The sequence below is a fragment of the Oreochromis niloticus genome, linkage group LG14 (genome assembly GCF_001858045.2).
Source record: "Oreochromis niloticus isolate F11D_XX linkage group LG14, O_niloticus_UMD_NMBU, whole genome shotgun sequence".
NCBI lineage: Eukaryota > Metazoa > Chordata > Actinopteri > Cichliformes > Cichlidae > Oreochromis > Oreochromis niloticus.
The window spans coordinates 23,012,958-23,032,242 of NC_031979.2; the positions used below are offsets into that span (position 1 = coordinate 23,012,958).

At 38.6% G+C, this 19,285-nt stretch overlaps 1 protein-coding gene and 1 long non-coding RNA gene across 2 annotated transcripts; both read left to right on the forward strand.

Annotated features, from left to right (window-relative positions):
- Nucleotides 1-11,621: 11,621 nt before the first annotated feature.
- On the forward strand, nt 11,622-13,630 carry LOC106099006 (uncharacterized). The gene is made up of 3 exons (XR_001225315.3): nt 11,622-11,745; nt 12,744-13,016; nt 13,261-13,630. It is a non-coding gene; the product is annotated as an uncharacterized LOC106099006 (long non-coding RNA).
- Nucleotides 13,631-13,907: 277 nt separating this feature from the next.
- On the forward strand, nt 13,908-18,088 carry LOC100708386 (caspase-1-A). The gene is made up of 8 exons (XM_005459379.4): nt 13,908-14,066; nt 15,290-15,574; nt 15,691-15,785; nt 16,087-16,263; nt 16,359-16,608; nt 16,704-16,874; nt 17,004-17,113; nt 17,281-18,088. The coding sequence occupies exons 1-8, from the start codon at nt 14,060-14,062 to the stop codon at nt 17,383-17,385; spliced, it is 1,200 nt and encodes a 399-aa protein (XP_005459436.1). The 5' UTR covers nt 13,908-14,059; the 3' UTR covers nt 17,386-18,088.
- The last annotated feature ends 1,197 nt before the right edge of the window (nt 18,089-19,285 follow it).

The following is a 19,285-nucleotide window of genomic DNA, read 5'->3' on the forward strand; positions in this document are numbered from 1 at the left end:
ATAGCAGAGAGAGCTCAAAGTCATGGTTTTTAAATATTAATCATTTAATCCTGAAATCTTTTTTTCCTTTATTTGAAGACAGTGCCCTGAATATTCATATTTTCAGTTGTTGTTCAGTGCTGCCAACATGCAGCATGGTAAATATAAGAGTCATAACCCCAATGCAAGGTCGATCATTTTATTCTGTCATTGCTAAATTGAAACACTTTTAAGGAGCTGAGAATCGTGGAATGACATGACTTGATGGTGAAAATGTATCTTTGTATGCAAAGCCAAGACCAAATAGAAGATATGCATAATACCTTATGACATTCAAAAAGACCAAGTTTTATCTGCAAGGGTTTTTTCAGACTTTAATCATTTTATTTGTCAACTTAATGCAATACTTAATTGCTTAACATAGATGGCATGACAATGGGTTCACTTTTCCCCCCTTTTTCTTATTTATTTTTGGTAAACATTTTAAATTATTTTGCTATCATTATTTTTTATATCTTTTTTTAATTTATTCATTATATGCACAATGTATGTCATTACTGTAGAATGTCCTGTTTATTAATAGTGTGCTATCATTTGGTGTCATTGTATGTGTTTATACTGTGTGTTTACTTCTGATCAGTTTGTTCAGTATGTCATTTTGAAATCTGTTGTCATCATTTAAAATGTTTCCAGTTGCATCTTAAGTTAATTCACAACTGTTTCCTATGTCTTATCCAAAATCCTGTGTATATACCGAGACTGGTTTAACGTTTAAGTGGCAACTGAAGGAATGTCCTCAGTATTTGAAGGGAGCCTACTGATCACCGGGTGAGGAGCAGGTGAGTTGATTACTGCAGGTGTACCAGCCCAGAGGGTGGGGGCAAAGAGGATTCTGCTTCTGAAAGGTAAGGTGGGGTTACCACAAACAGACAGAGAGCCAAGGTGGAGAACGGGAAAAATTGGCAGCAGTGCCAGGAGGACTGAAGGACTATGACATTGTATTGTAACCACCTGGCTGATGAAAAGCTGTAAAAGAAAGGACCAGTTTTTAAACATCTTTGTCCTTAACTTAAAAGCTTTAGTGTTTTGAAGGAAGGCTCAGAGGGTGGAGATTGTTACCATCGTGGGCTCATTCGATCAGAATGAGAATGAACAGTCATCAACCACAGGTTTCTCCTTTTATTTGAATAATCAGTAGACCCAGGAAGGCCATATCTGCATCCCTATCAACTTGCATTGCAGTTTCTTTGCACTCCAGCCTCTTCTGTTCCATGTGAGAGGATTTTCTCTAAAGCAGGAGAAATTATCTCCAAGAAAAGAAAGACTTGGCCATCACACAGTGAAACAAATTTTCTTAAATAAAAATAAACCGGATAACCATAAATGCATCATGTTTTTACTTCACAAGTTCAAAGCATTTTTCCTTTCCAGTTCACAATCAATTCTACCCAGATGTCAAAAATATGTATAAGAAAATTGGCCTGATATTATATTATTTATAAACATACCTGTCCACTGATTAATTGCATAAGTACACTGAGGTAGGACCTTACAGCAGAAGCATACTCCACAATGTGTTGTACATTATTATATGTATATTCTGTTTTTGGTTTTTTGTTTGGTTTTTTCAAATCTATTGTATTTACCAACATCAAGTCCCAAGCAAAGAAAGACCACACCATGGTACATGTTTAAGGTAAGTTTATTGATCAAATGTATTAAATTTATTAGGGTAATTTATTTATTAGACAATTTTTTTCACCCCAAACAATACATGTGCAAAGCCACACAAGGGTGGCCCAATATCAGACAGAAATATGAACTCCTCTCTGTAGAGTGGGCAGTCATAATGAAGCAGTAAACTTTAATTTGTAGATTCAAGCTGTTCTTCGTATTGTTGGCCCTAACCCTCTGAAAGGAAACAGTGTGATTTAAGTCACTCAGTAACTAAAAAACATTATATGAACTCAGGAGACTCAAACAGAAACTCACCTCAGCGCCCGCCCCATGTAGGAGTGAAGAAAGCATGAGCTGTAGGTGAGTGCAGTCCTTATATAACCGGTAAAAGGTGAGTGCAATTAAGGGCAAGCACCACACCCAATCAAAGGTGAGGAAAAGAAACAAGGTGCATCTGGTGAAGTGAGTGTGCTGAAAGGTGAGTCTTTACAACATTTAGTGAAAAATCATTTTGTGATACAAAAAGGTCGTAAGATTCTGAAAGTACCATCAGAGAGGTAGAAAGGTATTCCATAGCAAATTCAGTCCCACCTTTGGAAAACAGCCGGGCCTTAAATGGTTTTGTAAATACTGATATTGGCATATTTGAAAGTCTGACTCACTGAATAATGTCAACAACATTTCAGACCATATTCTGGAGAGTGGAAAGTAGTGACAACTGTTAGTGGTGCAAATTACCTGAAATTCCAGATCATATTTCCAAAAATACAGGGAGACATACAGGGAGACCTCCTCATGTCACTCTCAGAAAGGAAGCAATGAGACGCTTTAGCAAAATGCTGCCCTATTCCTATGTTTCTTTATGGTAATTAACCAGTTCTAAAACCATGTATTGAATAAGTGGACTGGGTGGCTTGAAGTTGAATAGGCGGCTTTCTACCCACCGTCGCAGATCTGTGCTGCAATGTCTTTGATGTACATTGTCACATTGTCCTAACAACAGCACTTTTGATGCCTGTTTTCAGACTTTAGGACATCCTGTATCTCGGGGAATTGGGTTGAATCCCACAGGTGGTGTAGTCTTTTTGTCTGTCTTTGAGGATGGGGGAAGAGGCAGAGAGGTTTGTTGTTAAAAGAAGTAGTAACAGCGCTCATTTTCTGCGCATCTTAGCATGTGATCAGCTGCCAACAAAGACCATCAACAAATATCCATGCATGGGCATTGTGAACACAGATCCATCAGATTCACCTGGGGAGCGCTGGTTGGTGTTCTATGTCACAAAAGACAAGCAAGGGTACATTTTTGACAGTTTTTGCAACTCACCTGACAAATTTTCATGCGAGATAAAACATTTTGCTTTTTTTTTAAAAAAGCACTATCATATCGTATTCTGGGAGACAGATTCAGAACAACTTATTGGTAACCTGAGGACGACATTGTGTTAATTTGGTTTATCAACCATGGTGTGTATTTTGGTTTTCGGTATGAATTTATACAAACAGGAATTACTTTTATAGATGCATGATCAAATTTATTTAATGGTGCTTTTTTTTAGATGCTGATCGGAAAGATAAAGGTCTGTGTGTTAGAAGCAGCTTTGCTGGATTTGTTTTTAACTTGGTGAAACATAGTGTGAATCCTTTTTTCTTAATTCGGCATATTTACACGCTTGAACTGTGTGGGTTTTTTTGTCTTTCTGGGAAAATGTAGGCCAAATTGTGAAATGACAGCGTGCACCACCCTCCAGAACTGTCAGCTTTGCTCATTTCATGTGTCCTCTGTTAATAAAACTGAATATGTTATAGATCTTAATGTTTAGAGACAATAGCGCTACTGGACTAGTAACTAGACGTCTAACACAGGAAAGACAGAAAACTAAGACTAAGCATATAACACACAGAAATCAGGAACAGAACAGAAACCTAGAAACCAGGAACAGTGAATATAATACAAAACAGAAAACCATAATGAAGTCAACGATTAATAATAACACAAAACACAGGGTCACCCACCCAGGACCATGACAGTAACTATGTACAAATACTTAGTTATTGTACTTAAGAAGAACTTTCAGGTATCTGTACTTTACTTGAGTACAGGGAGTGCAGAATTATTAGGCAAGTTGTATTTTTGAGGAATAATTTTATTATTGAACAACAACCATGTTCTCAATGAACCCAAAAAACTCATTAATATCAAAGCTGAATGTTTTTGGAAGTAGTTTTTAGTTTGTTTTTAGTTTTAGCTATTTTAGGGGGATATCTGTGTGTGCAGGTGACTATTACTGTGCATAATTATTAGGCAACTTAACAAAAAACAAATATATACCCATTTCAATTATTTATTTTTACCAGTGAAACCAATATAACATCTCCACATTCACAAATATACATTTCTGACATTCAAAAACAAAACAAAAACAAATCAGCGACCAATATAGCCACCTTTCTTTGCAAGGACACTCAAAAGCCTGCCATCCATGGATTCTGTCAGTGTTTTGATCTGTTCACCATCAACATTGCATGCAGCAGCAACCACAGCCTCCCAGACACTGTTCAGAGAGGTGTACTGTTTTCCCTCCTTGTAAATCTCACATTTGATGATGGACCACAGGTTCTCAATGGGGTTCAGATCAGGTGAACAAGGAGGCCATGTCATTAGTTTTTCTTCTTTTATACCCTTTCTTGCCAGCCACGCTGTGGAGTACTTGGACGCGTGTGATGGAGCATTGTCCTGCATGAAAATCATGTTTTTCTTGAAGGATGCAGACTTCTTCCTGTACCACTGCTTGAAGAAGGTGTCTTCCAGAAACTGGCAGTAGAACTGGGAGTTGAGCTTGACTCCATCCTCAACCCGAAAAGGCCCCACAAGCTCATCTTTGATGATACCAGCCCAAACCAGTACTCCACCTCCACCTTGCTGGCGTCTGAGTCGGACTGGAGCTCTCTGCCCTTTACCAATCCAGCCACGGGCCCATCCATCTGGCCCATCAAGGCTCACTCTCATTTCATCAGTCCATAAAACCTTAGAAAAATCAGTATTGAGATATTTCTTGGCCCAGTCTTGACGTTTCAGCTTGTGTGTCTTGTTCAGTGGTGGTCGTCTTTCAGCCTTTCTTACCTTGGCCATGTCTCTGAGTATTGCACACCTTGTGCTTTTGGGCACTCCAGTGATGTTGCAGCTCTGAAATATGGCCAAACTGGTGGCAAGTGGCATCTTGGCAGCTGCACGCTTGACTTTTCTCAGTTCATGGGCAGTTATTTTGCGCCTTGGTTTTTCCACACGCTTCTTGCGACCCTGTTGACTATTTTGAATGAAACGCTTGATTGTTCGATGATCACGCTTCAGAAGCTTTGCAATTTTAAGACTGCTGCATCCCTCTGCAAGATATCTCACTATTTTTGACTTTTCTGAGCCTGTCAACTCCTTCTTTTGACCCATTTTGCCAAAGGAAAGGAAGTTGCCTAATAATTATGCACACCTGATATAGGGTGTTGATGTCATTAGGCCACACCCCTTCTCATTACAGAGATGCACATCACCTAATATGCTTAATTGGTAGCAGGCTTTCGAGCCTATACAGCTTGGAGTAAGACAACATGCATGAAGAGGATGATGTGGACAAAATACTCATTTGCCTAATAATTCTGCACTCCCTGTAGTTTGGGTTTTTTTGACAACTTTTTACTTTTACTCCCTACATTTTTAAACAAATTTCTGTACTTTCTACTCCTTACATTTTCAAAGAATCGTTACTTTTGGTTTAACGGATTTGAAGGGAGTTATTTATTTAGCTGGAGGAGGTGGCTGGGGAGAGGGAGGTCTGGGCTTCTCCGCTTGGACTGCTTCCCCCGCGACCCAGCCCCGGATAAGCAGAAGATGGATGGATGGATGGATGGATGGATGGATGGATGGATGGATGGATATTTATTTAAGGTCACTGCAAGCTAGTTTGAGGATAAACAATAACACATGAAAGGCAATTGCCTTTCATGATATTTCATGTGGAGAGTTAGGGGTTAAAGTGGACCCCTGACTTTTTATACTATAGTAAATACTTCAGGAAAGTAAACACTCGGAAAGCTCCTGGACCAGACAACATTCCAGGTTGTGTCTTCAAAGCATGTGCCCATGAGCTGGCAGATGTCTTCACAGACATTTTTAACCTTTCTCTGCTCCAGTCTGCTGTCCCAAAATGTTTTAAGAGGACCACCATCATCCCTGTCCCTAAGAAAACTAATGTGAGCTGCCTAAATGACTATCGCCCAGTAGCACTCACCTCCATTGCCATGAAGTGCTTTGAGTGCATAGTCAAAGCTCACATCTCATCTTCACTCCCTGCTTCACTTGATCTGCTCCAATTTGCCTACAGGCCCAACAGATCTATAGAAGACACAATAGCAGTTGCATTTCACACTGCCCTCTCTCACCTGGAGCAGAAAAACATATGTGCGGATGCTGTTCATAAACTATAGCTCCACCTTCAACACCACTATACCATCCAGACTTGTCATGAAACTCCGTGACTTGAACATCAGCTCCTCCCTGTGCAGCTGGATCCTGGACTTCCTGACAGACAGACCTCAGGTGGTTCGGATCGGCAGCATCACCTCACACTCAGCACAGGTGCCCCCAGGGATGTGTGCTCAGCCCCCTGCCGTACACCCTGTTGTTATAAGGACCAGAATTGTCTTTTGTGCTAGGCCGCCAGCAACAGTAAACCTGGGTCTGGCCTCTGAGTTAGAGGGGTTAAATATTGAGTCTTCAGACCCAGTTCAGTTAAACTGTTTTAATTACTCTGTCTCAAAGTCTAAAAGTGACACTGTTTCTAATAATGTAAAAAAAAACAAAAAACTATCTGAAGAGGAAGCTATCAGCTCTATTGTTTTGGCTCCCAAGAGGAGACAGCGACCACGTCACCGATGCTCCTCGTCACCACCGACATCAGAGACTTCCCCCGAGCTACCGCCGAAGACTCTAGCTGCCGAGCGTGCCATGAACACTCAGGTTGAGACTGTTGTTTGTTTTGCTGAATCAACCACCTCAGAGTTAGTTACTCCTATGCCAGTCGCCAAGATCAAAACTGTTAAAGGTGTGGCTATGAGGTGTGACTTTGAGACTGCGGACTCTGAAACAGGGAGCTCAGAGTCAGGAAGCTCAGAGTTAGTCAATCCAGAGTTAGTGCACCTTTCAGCCCAGTCAGGCTACATGGAGATGGAAATTCTTCCCAGGGCTTCCCTAAAGGCTGAGCTTATGACTTCCACCACCTCTGGACCCCTGGAGATTGTAAAGCTATCTATCATCTCCTTAAAGATGAAAATCAGTCGTCTGTTCTGTGCAGTCATTTCTGTTTTTGTATTCTTCTTGGTCCTTTGATCCTTTAACACTTTGAATAAAAACAACCAAATACCAGTTCATACAAATAAAGTGCACAACTGTGTTATCACATTGGAGATTTCAGGTTAGAGCTCATCACGGAAATATCAGCCATGCATTAACTGATTTTCCCTTCAGGTTCACAGTCATCAAACTGTGTTCTTGAGGTACTGAAACCATTACCTATGCTATTGTCTGGAATGGTAAAAAAAAAAAAAACACAAAAAAAAACTAGAGAGCAGTCAGTGTGGACACAGAAATATAGAAACAGAAGTAGGAGGGAACAGCTGAGCCTGTCAGAACAAATAAGTTCTCTAAAATGTAACTGAGACACTAGAAAACAGACGAGTCATAATTTTTTTTCAAATGTAAATTAATGTTTAAAAAAATATACAAATGTAAAATTGATTTTAAAAGTTTCATCGTAGTGCTTGATGTTTTTTGTGACTGCACTTGGGGACATGTTCAAAGTTTTAGCTATTTTCCAGACTGACTGACCTTGAGTTCTTTAAGTAATGATGGGCTGTTGCTTGTCTTTACTTAGCTAACTGGTTCTCACCATAGTATGAATTCCAACTGTTGTGAAATAGAGGTATACACATTGTAGCAACCTGACTTCTGCACAACACAAGTGATAGTCCCAACCCCATTAAGAAGGCAAGAAATTCCACAAATGAACCCTGATATTGCACACCTGTGAAGGGAAAATGATTTCATGTGGCTACATCATGAACCTCAGTGAGAGAAGGCCAAGGGTTTGCACTGCTGTCAACCAAGCAAAGGGTGGCTACTTTGAGGAATCCAAACTATAAGACATATTTAGAGGTATTTATCAATTTTTTCTTTGCTATATTTCATATATCTTGTTTGATATATTTGATGTCTTCAGTATGTATCTACAATGTAGAAAGTAGTAGAAATAAAGAAAAAACATGCTGTGCGGTCTGGATCCAGTAAGGGTCCCTAGGCTAGACCTCCCATGCTAACCAAGCCTACCTCGGATATGAGCGAGAGACAGAAAACTGGACGTATTAAGGATACGATGGATTACTGATGATTTTCTAACTATAAAACATGACAAGTTTCCATATTAAGTTCCTGTACATTGCAAACCAGTCCGCGAGTTCTGCATTTGGGTCCTCTTTTCCACACACCTGAACTTTGTTTCAGTCCATATAAATGAGCTTTGGCCTAAAGAAGATGGTGGTGTTTCCAGATCATGTTTAGATACGGCTTCTTCTTTGCACAATAGAGTTGTCCCCTGCATTTGTGGATGGCAAAGTGAACTGTGTTGACAGAAAATAATATCAGTCTTTGCAGTGATTTGCATGACAAAATCAATTTTTAAATGCATTGCAGCCTAAGCGCCCAAAGATCATAGGTAGTCAATACTGATTTTCAGCCTTGTCTCCTGATTCTCAGAACCTTTAAATGATATAATCAATCAAAAATGTATTTCTATAGCACGTTTAAAAGCAACAGCCAAAGTGCTTCACAATTAGTTAAGGACAAGATAACACAACAGAGAAACAAATGCAGAAGGCCTGATCTCCTATATGCTTCAATTGAGACCTCAGTTGTACTAAGAGCATCTGGCTAGACGATCTCAGTGCTCTTTTGGGGTTATACATGTTGAGGAGTTTGCTTAAATAACTGGGCGCCATATTGTTTAAAACTTTGTAAGTAAGTAAAAGAATCTTATATTCAATACGATCACTGACAGGGAGCCAGTGTAAATTTGCTAAAACTGGAGTGATGTGTTCATACATTCTAACACCTGTTAAAAGACATGCAGCAGCATTTTGGACTAACTGCAAGCGGTGGAGAGATGAGTGTTGAAGACCCAAATAGAGAGAATTGCAGTACTCAAGTCTAGAAGTGATGAAGGCACGAATACGTTTTTCTCATTTTTAAACACTTTTTCTTCTGTTATGTAGTGTAGATTATAAGACATTCAAAGTCTTTGCAATTTTAGGTTGGGGACATTATTCTGAAATTTGTAGATGCAGATTGATGAACTTCTGTCTCTACTTCTAAGAAACTATTTTCTTCTAAGATTATCTTCTTATACACAATCACACTTAATTGCCAGTTAACCTAATTAGTTGCAAAATATTCTTCCACTTGTTTCTTATTAGTAAGAAATCATTCATAAGAGAAAGTTGTTTAAGATTTTAGAAACGAACCTCTTCTCACTTTTTTTTAATCACATAAAACATCCACACAGCTTTGGATTTGTGTACACTGTCAACCATCTCGCCCACAAAATCATACTTGCAGATTGCACATTAGGATGCAGATGAAACCAAGAAAGATTGCCGCACAAGCTATACCACAAGCACCACATACATTTGCGTCAATGGGGTAAACACTGGCTTCTCTGAAAGATAATACAACACAGTTACTTATTAAGATTTCTTCAATCTGGATGAAGTGAGGCTAAAAAAATATTTTTTTTAAATACAGAGACAAACAACCCAACTTAACCTATCTTTCCATGGTACAGAAGAGTAAATATTCTGAGAATACCACAGGAATACTGTTAGGTTACTGCAAAACGACTTCAGTCTCACTTTAGGAAAACTGTTGGATCTTCAGAGCTTTTGTAATTATTTTCATTGCCATATCTGGGACTTTAAGCAGAGGCACAATCATTCTCAGGAGATTAGAAAAAGATGACAATGCTGAGCGGTGGCCAGGTTATTTATCTAAATTACACTATTGGAACAAAATGAATTGTTCCATGAATTGATATGCAAGCATATCTTTAAATTTTGCAATTTGATTCTCATATCTCTGAGACCAAGAGAAAGTTACATTTATTCAAGCCTTATGCATATAAATTAGCTTTATACACAAACAAACAAAACTGTGTTCATAAATATGTTTATTTGAAGCTGGCTTACTTTCAGAAGCAACTTTTCTGACTGATGTTGAATATAATAAACTTGTGCCAGTAACTGAGGTAAGATGGATAGGTTTACTTAATATAAACACTTCATTTACATCAGGAAAAGACTGTGGTTTTGGCTAAATATAAAAACAAACTTTAATGTACTCTGATGAAAGACAGACTCAGAAGACGGGTTAAATTGGCCCTATAAAGACCATCCAGTCAGAACAGAAACAGACTCTTTGTGGGCAGAATAGGCTGACTGTGGCATTTGTGTTTTGAAGAGTCAGCTGCCCTGTTTTCTGGATTTTCATATAAGAGTGCATGCAAGCAAAGAACCAGTAAATAGGAAGGGAATGTCCCTTGGAAGGTTGGGGAATAGAGGGCATCTTGGAGAGTGGATTTAAAGTAATAAATTATTTAAAGCCTCATTTATCAAGTTTGAAAATGAGGTTTTGAGACTTACATGCCAGACAGTCATTTTTTAGTTTCCTGTCATTGTTTAGTTTCCCATGTATATTTCCTATTTGAGTGTGAGTGTGTGTATATATTTGTTCAAATGCAACTTTCCTAAGTCCTTTTTAGAGAGGTGAGACTTTATCTTGGAATCTTGTTTACCCTTTTAAATGAGCTTTAACATTTAACATGCTAACTAATGCCTTTAAAATCTGAGATGTAACTCTTGGGGTTTTTTGCAGTTTCTTTGAACATTGTATGGTCTGTCCATTAGGATGCAGATGAAACCAAGGAAGACTACCATACAAGCTATACCACAGACACCACATACCTTTGTATCAATGAGGTAACCACTGGCTTCTCTGAAAGATAATACTGTACAACACAGTTACTAATTAAAATGTCTTCAATCTGGATTAAGTGAGGTTAACAAAAGGTCATTAGGGTGAATTTGCTGTGATGTCCACTCCTGATAAGATTTTGTTGACACACACTTGAATGCTCCAGAATAGCAAATGTCTGTTTATATAGATGTGCTCAGACTTACTGACAATCAATCAAGTGAATCTGATTAAGAGCACCTGACTGCTACATATCTTCTGAGTTCATATGGAAGTAAGGGTGTACTGCGAGTAATCTTGTGAAAATCTTCTTTTTCCCATGAGTGTAAATAATTTGTGCTTTGTGTGAAGCTGCTACATTAGCAAAAAAAAATCTTTTTACTTTTTGTTTTAATGAATACTTAAAAATCAAACAGACAAACAAACAAAAACTTTGCTTTAACAAGTTCAAAATGTAGAAATGTATTCCTTTAAGGTCATTTCGAAGTTTTGAATGTATTTGTCCACTAGATGGAGCCAAAACACTTCAAACCCGTGTTGTCACCATTTGAGTGAAAAGAAATAGTGGCTTGTTTGACTTCTGGAATCAGTTGTTTCGTTATTAAAATCAGCTTACACGTAAATGAATCATCTATCCATTTTTAAAAAAAAAAAATAACTCCACGCCTGCCTCCAAAAAGTTTTCGAATATGTCAAATTTTCACCAAAATAGAAAGCAAACAGCCATGCAAGGTGTACCAGATGAAGTGGTCAGTGTATATGCTGCATTTCTGAATCGTAGGTACCAGTAGAAAGGTAGGGATGTGACCGGATGCAACGTTGAGCCAACATACACTACCGTAAAATGTAACGTAGAGGCGCAATCGGGTTTTGCGAAGCATGTAAGGAAGGACGCTAGGTGTTGGCGACCTCTTGAGGCAAAAAAGCACTCGAAAGACTCATACTATACCTATGCGTGCTGGAACGGTGTTCATCTGTCTGGAGGTTAACCCGAGCGATTTGAGGTTCTGGCGCAATGGCAGGTAAGGCGATTTGTCTTCTAAAGCAAGTTGTACTCAAATGTGAACACATAACTTAAGTTTTAAATCACACGCAATTAATACAAACAAGCAGCACGGGTTGAGGAAGTTGGAGAAGGACTATAGCGATAAACACGGATCTGACTGATAATTGAAAACTTCCTTCTTTCTCTCTTAGTCATTAATTATTCGTTGCTCAGTTGGTATGACATCAAACATGATCTGGTGGTAAGGCAAACCATCGGTTAAAAGCTCTGCTGTCATTTATGGCACAGCTGCAGAATGAAAAGCAAAGGAGATCCTCCACCGATCTAAATCCTTTTTAGTATCCGCAGAGTCTGCATTCACCTAAGTGATGCCCTTTGAGGAAATGACGTGATACTGTTAACTGTTCTGTTTTTTATTTTATTTGTATTCTATTTTTCCCCTTTTTCAGCGTGAAACCGTTTGTAGTTTCACTTTTGTACTCCCCACCCACTTTTTTGTTTCTTTTCAAAGCGCGGGATGAAGATCAGGGGGCAGAATGTATCAACACAGATTTTGAAAATTACATTTAGTTATAAATTAGCTGCATTTATCTAGAAAAGGAAATATTTTTAGAAATCTCTTTGGTGTGTTTTCAGATCAGAAGCACGCCATTGGAGTGCTTTTAATATGCAGCACTGCAACTAAAGTATTAATTACATCTCAAATCAGGTACACCTGTAAAATCTAATGCAAACCAAACACAGAGCTTTACAAAGAGATCACTGCTCAGTTCTGACTGATTCTGTAGTTTAACTCGCAGTTTTCCAATAAATTCAAACAAACACTGGTCAGACAGCTGAGAACTGAGCTTTCTAAATGATAGATGTTTTTGAATCTGTGTATGAGCATGTTGCCTAATTTTTTACCACTTGAAGTCACCTTAAGAAGTCAAATGGGAACAAATTATTCAAGTTGTTACGCGAGTTTGTGTTGAATCATCTTAAACCTGATAAATGGGATTTTCTTTCTCCTAGAAAAGGAGCTTGCGCGGGTGAGGAGTAAGTTTGTTGAAAAGATCTCCAAAGCTCTTCTTGACCAGCTCCTGGATGACATTTTGGAGGATGGCATCTTGAATGATGGAGAGAGAGAGTCAATAGTTGAGGAGAACAAGAACCGAGCCGACAAGGCGCGCTGCCTCATTGACACTGTGAGGAAAAAAGGAGATCAAGCCAGCAACAAGCTGATTTGTCACCTTCAAAGAAGAGATCCTATGCTTTTCGCTGAGCTGGGTCTGACTGTCTGACCAGGTGAGATGGGATACATCAGTGGAGCTGATCAACACATAGGAGCAAAAGGAGGCTTTAATCCTGATTTGATAACATAGTGTCACAAACTGATGTTGTATTTTGACACTGAAATACAGAAATAGGATCTAGCTTTGACTTTGGTTGATGTCACTTAGGTTATGTCTAATCTCTACGCATCGTTGTTTGGCACCATGTGTTTTTTTAACCGTTACCTGATTTTTGGTATTTATGTTTTCATCCACAGGAGGAAACCAAAACCTCGTGAACACTCATCCCTACTGCCGAGACTTTTTGAAATAAAGAAATGTGGAGTGAACATGCTCATCTTTCATCATCATTACTTTTCAAAGCAATAACATGAATTATCACATCTAAAGATACAATACTGTATCTTAATTATTTTTTTACACTTTTTTTTTAGCACTATTATATGATCCTTTTATATTTTGCCAACATGACAAATCTCAAATGTCCATGAAAATAAAACTGTAATGATTCCAGGTTCTTCTGTACGTTATTTTGTGTAGGTGATGGATGAGAATTACAGAAATTACAATCTGTTTACATTAAGATCATTTTATAATCTAGTTCAATTAAATCTCAATGACAGTAAATAAGCTTGTGTGTTTATTATATAGTGTGATTAATTTGCAAGTACAATGACATGGGCCTTCATAGCACATGAGGGTTTTTTGTTTATGTTGTTTGTTTGTTTGTTTTTTATGGCTCCCAAGTGAATGATTAGCATGGGTGCCACGGGGTTTTATAATGTTACAGTATAGTTTTAACCATTATAAGATACAGTTTAATGATCCGGGTTACTCACATCAAAGTAGGAGCACCACAGGCCTGCTCTGACTTTTAAACACATATTTGTGCACTGTGCGGTACTGAATGTGGTAAAGCAGTGGTACTACTATGTAGGTCGTATACGGAAAGGAGGAACCTTTTTATCGTTCATCTCTGATAGCAGACATTACGCAAGCATAATCAGGTTAAAATCAGCAGCAGTTTAAGCAGTTTGGCCACACAAGATTTGAGCAATGGCAGGTAAGAGCACACGGACTAAATGCATTTTGTTCTACGTTGTCATATATGAGTTTAGCCGGCGAGCAGGAATGCAGCACAATACGCATAAACAGTTTACCACCATTGGATTGTGTTACGAACGCTTTGAGGAAGACAGCGGCGGAAAATATGTATTCTTACACTTTCGACAGTTTTGCGACAAAAGAGTTTGTCAGAGAAAAGTTTGAATAGTGCGATTCGACATTTGCTATTTTTATACTATGTTTATGCCAGGTTGGATCGCATACTTTCGTTTTGCACCGCAGAAAATTATTCCCGCCCGGATGTCTGTTGTTGAAGAAAAGATCGTCGAGTGGAAGGGTTTCAGCGATGAGAGCGCAAGAGTTTAAGTTTCTTTGTTGAAAACTATTTGCGTTGTGTACACAAAGAAGCCACAGAGGCTGTTCTTTAAGTACAACTTCTAAAGATGGGAGGTCACACATTTCCAAAGTGCGGCAGGATAGCATATAAAGTTTGTTTTGTTTGTTTTTTTATTAAAATATCCAAATTTGTATGTTGAAAACAGGCATCGGTAATGGTTTCGTTATACACTAAAACAATAGCTTCGTTTTTACTCTGCACTTTATGAGGAAGAAGGACATATCAGCCATCTCTTCCGTCAATCCGAAGAATACCAGGCGTCGCGGTTTACTATAACAACGCAGGGTGACCTACGTTGCGTGCAAACATTCACTATTTATACGGGACCAGCGTTAGAAATGCTGAAGTGATTCATGCACATGAAGTGTTGTAGATTAGCGCTAATCTCTCAGGGATTCTGTAAATGTGGGTTAACTGCATTAAGATGCCAGATTATTAGATACAGCTAATATATTTTACTTTGTTACAAAGCAATAAATCTGTACAAAGATCATCATCAATGTTTTGCTTTTAATTTACAAAAAAAGACTATTCAACTTTTAGAGTCATTGTGAAAACCACAGTTTGTAGTGATGCTGACATGTATACCATATCATGCGATACTGCTCCTCACCAGAAAGCGAAGCGTCCATACGACGATAATACAGCTGAAAAGTCACAAACCGATCGTATTTTTAAAAATCCAAGCTTTTTCCCCCCACGTATTCGACATATTAAATAAAAACATCAAAATGTATACATCGCCCATTTAGTTTGAGATGAAAAGTTTTCAAAGGCCAGCAATCTTTCTAAACATTTCTGAAATGACATATTCTCTATTCTAGATAAGGAGCTTGGCAGGGTACGGGCAGACTTTGTGACGAGTGTGTCCAAAGCGGTTATAAAGCTGCTGCTTGACGACCTCGTAGAAGATGGTGTGCTGAATGATATGGAGAGCGAGTCAATACTTGAAGAAAATGACAGCAGAGCTGACAAGGCGCGCTGTCTCATCGACATTGTTAAGAAAAAAGGAGACACAGCCAGCAGCAAGATGATCGTTCACCTTAAAAGTAGAGACTCTTCACTTTACGAAAAGCTTGGTTTGTCTTGCAGTCAGCCTTCTCAGGCAGGTGAGAAACCTGAAAAATATTTTTTATTAAAAATATAGTGCAGAAGATAATGTAATGATCACACAGGTACGAATAGAATAAAATACATTATTCCAAGCAATATTCTGTTTTGTCAGTCCCAGCTCCAGATCCTCGGAAGCCGCCGGAATGGTCAGATACACTGATCAACACGACGGAGCAATTCTGGAAGATGAAAATGGATGATCAAAGTGTGAGTCATTCACAAAACTCGTGTCAAATATCTCAGTTAGATAATAAGAAATGAAGTGTTTTCTTATTATATTACTGTATATTACTGTACACTATTCTTATTGTATATATTGTATATCTTATATCTATTTCATCTGTTCCTCTGTCTCTCCTGCTGCTTTGAGCATGTACATGACAAAAGAATTTCCCTCGGAATAAATAAAGTTGTTCTTATTCTTATTCTTATTCTTATTATTAAAGTTAATGTTGAGACACAAGATAGATTTTGATTCAACTTTTTTTCCTTTATTTTTGTTTTCTAGATTTACCATGTGACCAAAGACGCCTTTAAAAATCGCGTAGCTCTGCTGATCACTAACATAAAGTTTACTGATGGGAAATTCAATAGAAATGGAGCTGAGAAAGATGAGGAGAACATGAGGAACCTGCTCTCTGCTTTGGGTTATGAAGTGGTGCAATACACAAATCTCACAGGAAAGGTATTTTTATCAAAAGGGAAAATCTGGGGGGAAAATGCATGTCTGGTAGAGATACAGTAAGTTATGCCTTGACTTTTTTTGTTATGTTCTCACAGGCAATTAATAAGGCTCTAATTGACTTCTCCAAACATCCAAGACTCAAAGATACAGACAGTGTGTTGGTGGTTATAATGTCTCACGGGAAGCTAGGAGCAGTCCTTGGTGTCGACTGCAAAGAACCCCTTTGTGCTAATGAGGAACAAGATGCGTTCGAGGTGAACAACATTTACAAGCAGTTGAGCTCAGACAAGTGTCCTGCACTTCTGAACAAACCCAAGATCATTATCATCCAGGCCTGCAGAGGAGGTGATCATCTTCTGTTCTTACAGCTACAGAAAAAGGATTAAGTTATAGATTTACTGGAGTCTTCTTATCTTACAAGTACATTGAATATGTTTCAGAGGAGAGAGGAGCTGTGCTTGTTAGTGACTGTGCAAAGCCAGATCTGGTCTGTGATGACTTGAAACAGCCAAGTCCATCCCTACCTGCTGATGAAGAGGGCTTAGAAGACGACACTCTGCGATGTGTACACAAAGAAAAAGACTTCATTTCTCTTCTCTCCTGCACTCCAGGTCAGTGTAGCTAGGCAATTATTGAAACTTAATGACACACACAGTGTTGACACACATGAATCTGCAATGATAACACCCCCCCTCAAAAAAACTGTATCCAATTTCTGTCTCTGAATTTTCTTCCTGCAGATACTGTGTCATATAGAGACAAGAATCAAGGGTCAATCCTCATCCAGTACATTGTCCAGGTTTTCAACACCTTTGCACATCAGGATGACGTTGAGGAGCTCTTTAGAAAAGTAAGCGCTGCAAGTGTAAATCATTTTATACTTCTTAGAAGTATGTGCCATATCTGTCACTTATGCTTCTGGTACATGTGGGAAGTTATATTGCTATAGTCAAGCAGTAATTACTTTGTTCTCGTGTCATTAGTCTGATAATGACGTACATCATTTTAATCATACAGGTGATGCAACGCTTTGAAGACTTCTCTGTTCCAAACAGGAGACAGATGCCAACAAAAGACAGATGCACACTGACAAGACGCTTCTACTTCTTCCCAGGACTCTGAGATATTTTTCACTGTTATTTCTCTCAGCTTTGCTGCCATCATTTCAATTAATTTTTTTATTGTTCAGAGCTAGGTCATTTTGTCATTTCCAAAGAACCACAAAGAGATGCAAAACTAGAAACAAAGTAAATGCAAAAAGACGATGTGACCTCACAGTTAGACAAAAATGGCCACAATAAGATGCAAAATGGCTACAAACAGATGGAAAATACAATGATAATAAAAATTTAAAAAGAATGAAACAAAGCCGCCATCTATCTGTCTCTTTTGTTAAAAAAAAAAATCCTGATGACATTTCTAGCTTCATGTGAGACCCATGCACACAAAACACATCAACAGTGAAATATCCTCTATGTGGCAATTGGCGACAGTTGGATGGACGAACTGAAAGAGACATCCAGGAGAAACAGGGTCAGAGAGGGACAGTCATATTCTCTTCCACAGCATGTCTTTGTCCTATCTTCCTCTCTTCACCCCAACCGGTCGCAGAAGATGGCCACCCCTCCCTCAACCTGGTTCTGCTAGGGTTTTCTCCTTCCCATTGTCGCTAAACCCCTTGCTTGCATAGGAGTCCATATGATTGTTGGGGTTTTCTCTGTTTTCTTTGTATTATTGTTTTTGTATTATTCTAGAGTAACATGTAAAGTATCCTGACATAACTGTTGCTGTGTTTTCATGCTATACAAAAATAAAAATAAATAAATAAAATGCGCTCTGCTTTTATTTTCCACTCACTGCCTTTCACCAATCCTGCATTTAACTTTAGTAGTTACTACACTCTGCCCCTCTCTCCTACAGAGTGTCTCGCTCTCTCAGTTCTTCTCATCCCACTCTGCCCTTGCCGCCACATCTTCCTGTTAAAAGAAAGAATCCACTGGTGTTAAGTGCTTGTTCAAAGGTGCTCATCTGACTGTAATTGTGCTTTTTTGTTTGTTTATTTATATTATAGGACCTTTAGCCTACAATATAAAGTGGCCTGAGGTGACAACTGGTATACTGGTTTAATACAGATGCAGACTGGTATTGCTATACGGCTTTTGCTGTACTGGTCCACTTGATAGTCATAGCTTAGAAGATTTTTTAAAGGATTTTTTTATTTTCAGTCCTTACAATGCCCCAGCGGGTAGGGGCACCAGCCACTGGCAGGGAGTGTGGTGGGGGAAATAAGCCCCCACACCTGGGGGTGCCTGAGACTTTCAGAAAGAGGTGAAGCCTAAGACCCACCCTGGCACATAGACAGGCATGTTTTCATAGTTACCCAGAGCAGACAATTCCAAGTAAGGCAGGTGAAGGGAGGGGGATTACTTGAGAATTGAAACTTACTGAACTTGTTTCTCTTCTTCGAGATCTTGCAATGACAGGTAAGAATATCTGTGGTCCTGATGCAGTCAATCCTACAGGCAGAGTTCAGTGTATTGGAAACACTCAGCAAAGGAACGGTAGATGGAAAGAAAATTATTATATGAAATGAAGAGAGATGGGAATTTTTCTCTGGTTATGTTATTTTTTATTTTATTTTTTGTCATTAAAGTATAATATTGGCCATTAAAACATCGTAGAGTTGGAATGTTCAGACAAGTTCAAACATGACATGACATGTTGTTGTAATTCAAAGGACACAGAAAGTCAAGTTCTAATTGATACTGTTGGTAAACTGCTTTTATCTCATCTTTCTGTTTTCTTTATCAGCAGCCCAAGTTTCACTTTTACTTCTTCTTTCTTATGTCTGCCTTCTTTTTAAAGCAAGCTGTTTTGATCATAATTCAGTATACACAAAATGCATTTATTGTAAGTTAGGCGTGAAAATATCTGAAAATAAATTGAAAATAAATTAAGTTATAAATGCAAGATTGAAGAGTTCATATGCCTAACGTGCAGCAGATGAATCTATGGAAGTAAG

Coding starts and splice junctions, on each gene's coding strand:
- LOC100708386 (XM_005459379.4), top strand. Junction 15,786..16,086: donor TGAAAATGGATGATCAAAGT/GTGAGTCATTCA, acceptor TTTGTTTTCTAG/ATTTACCATGTGACCAAAGA. Junction 16,875..17,003: donor TCTTCTCTCCTGCACTCCAG/GTCAGTGTAGCT, acceptor TTCTTCCTGCAG/ATACTGTGTCATATAGAGAC.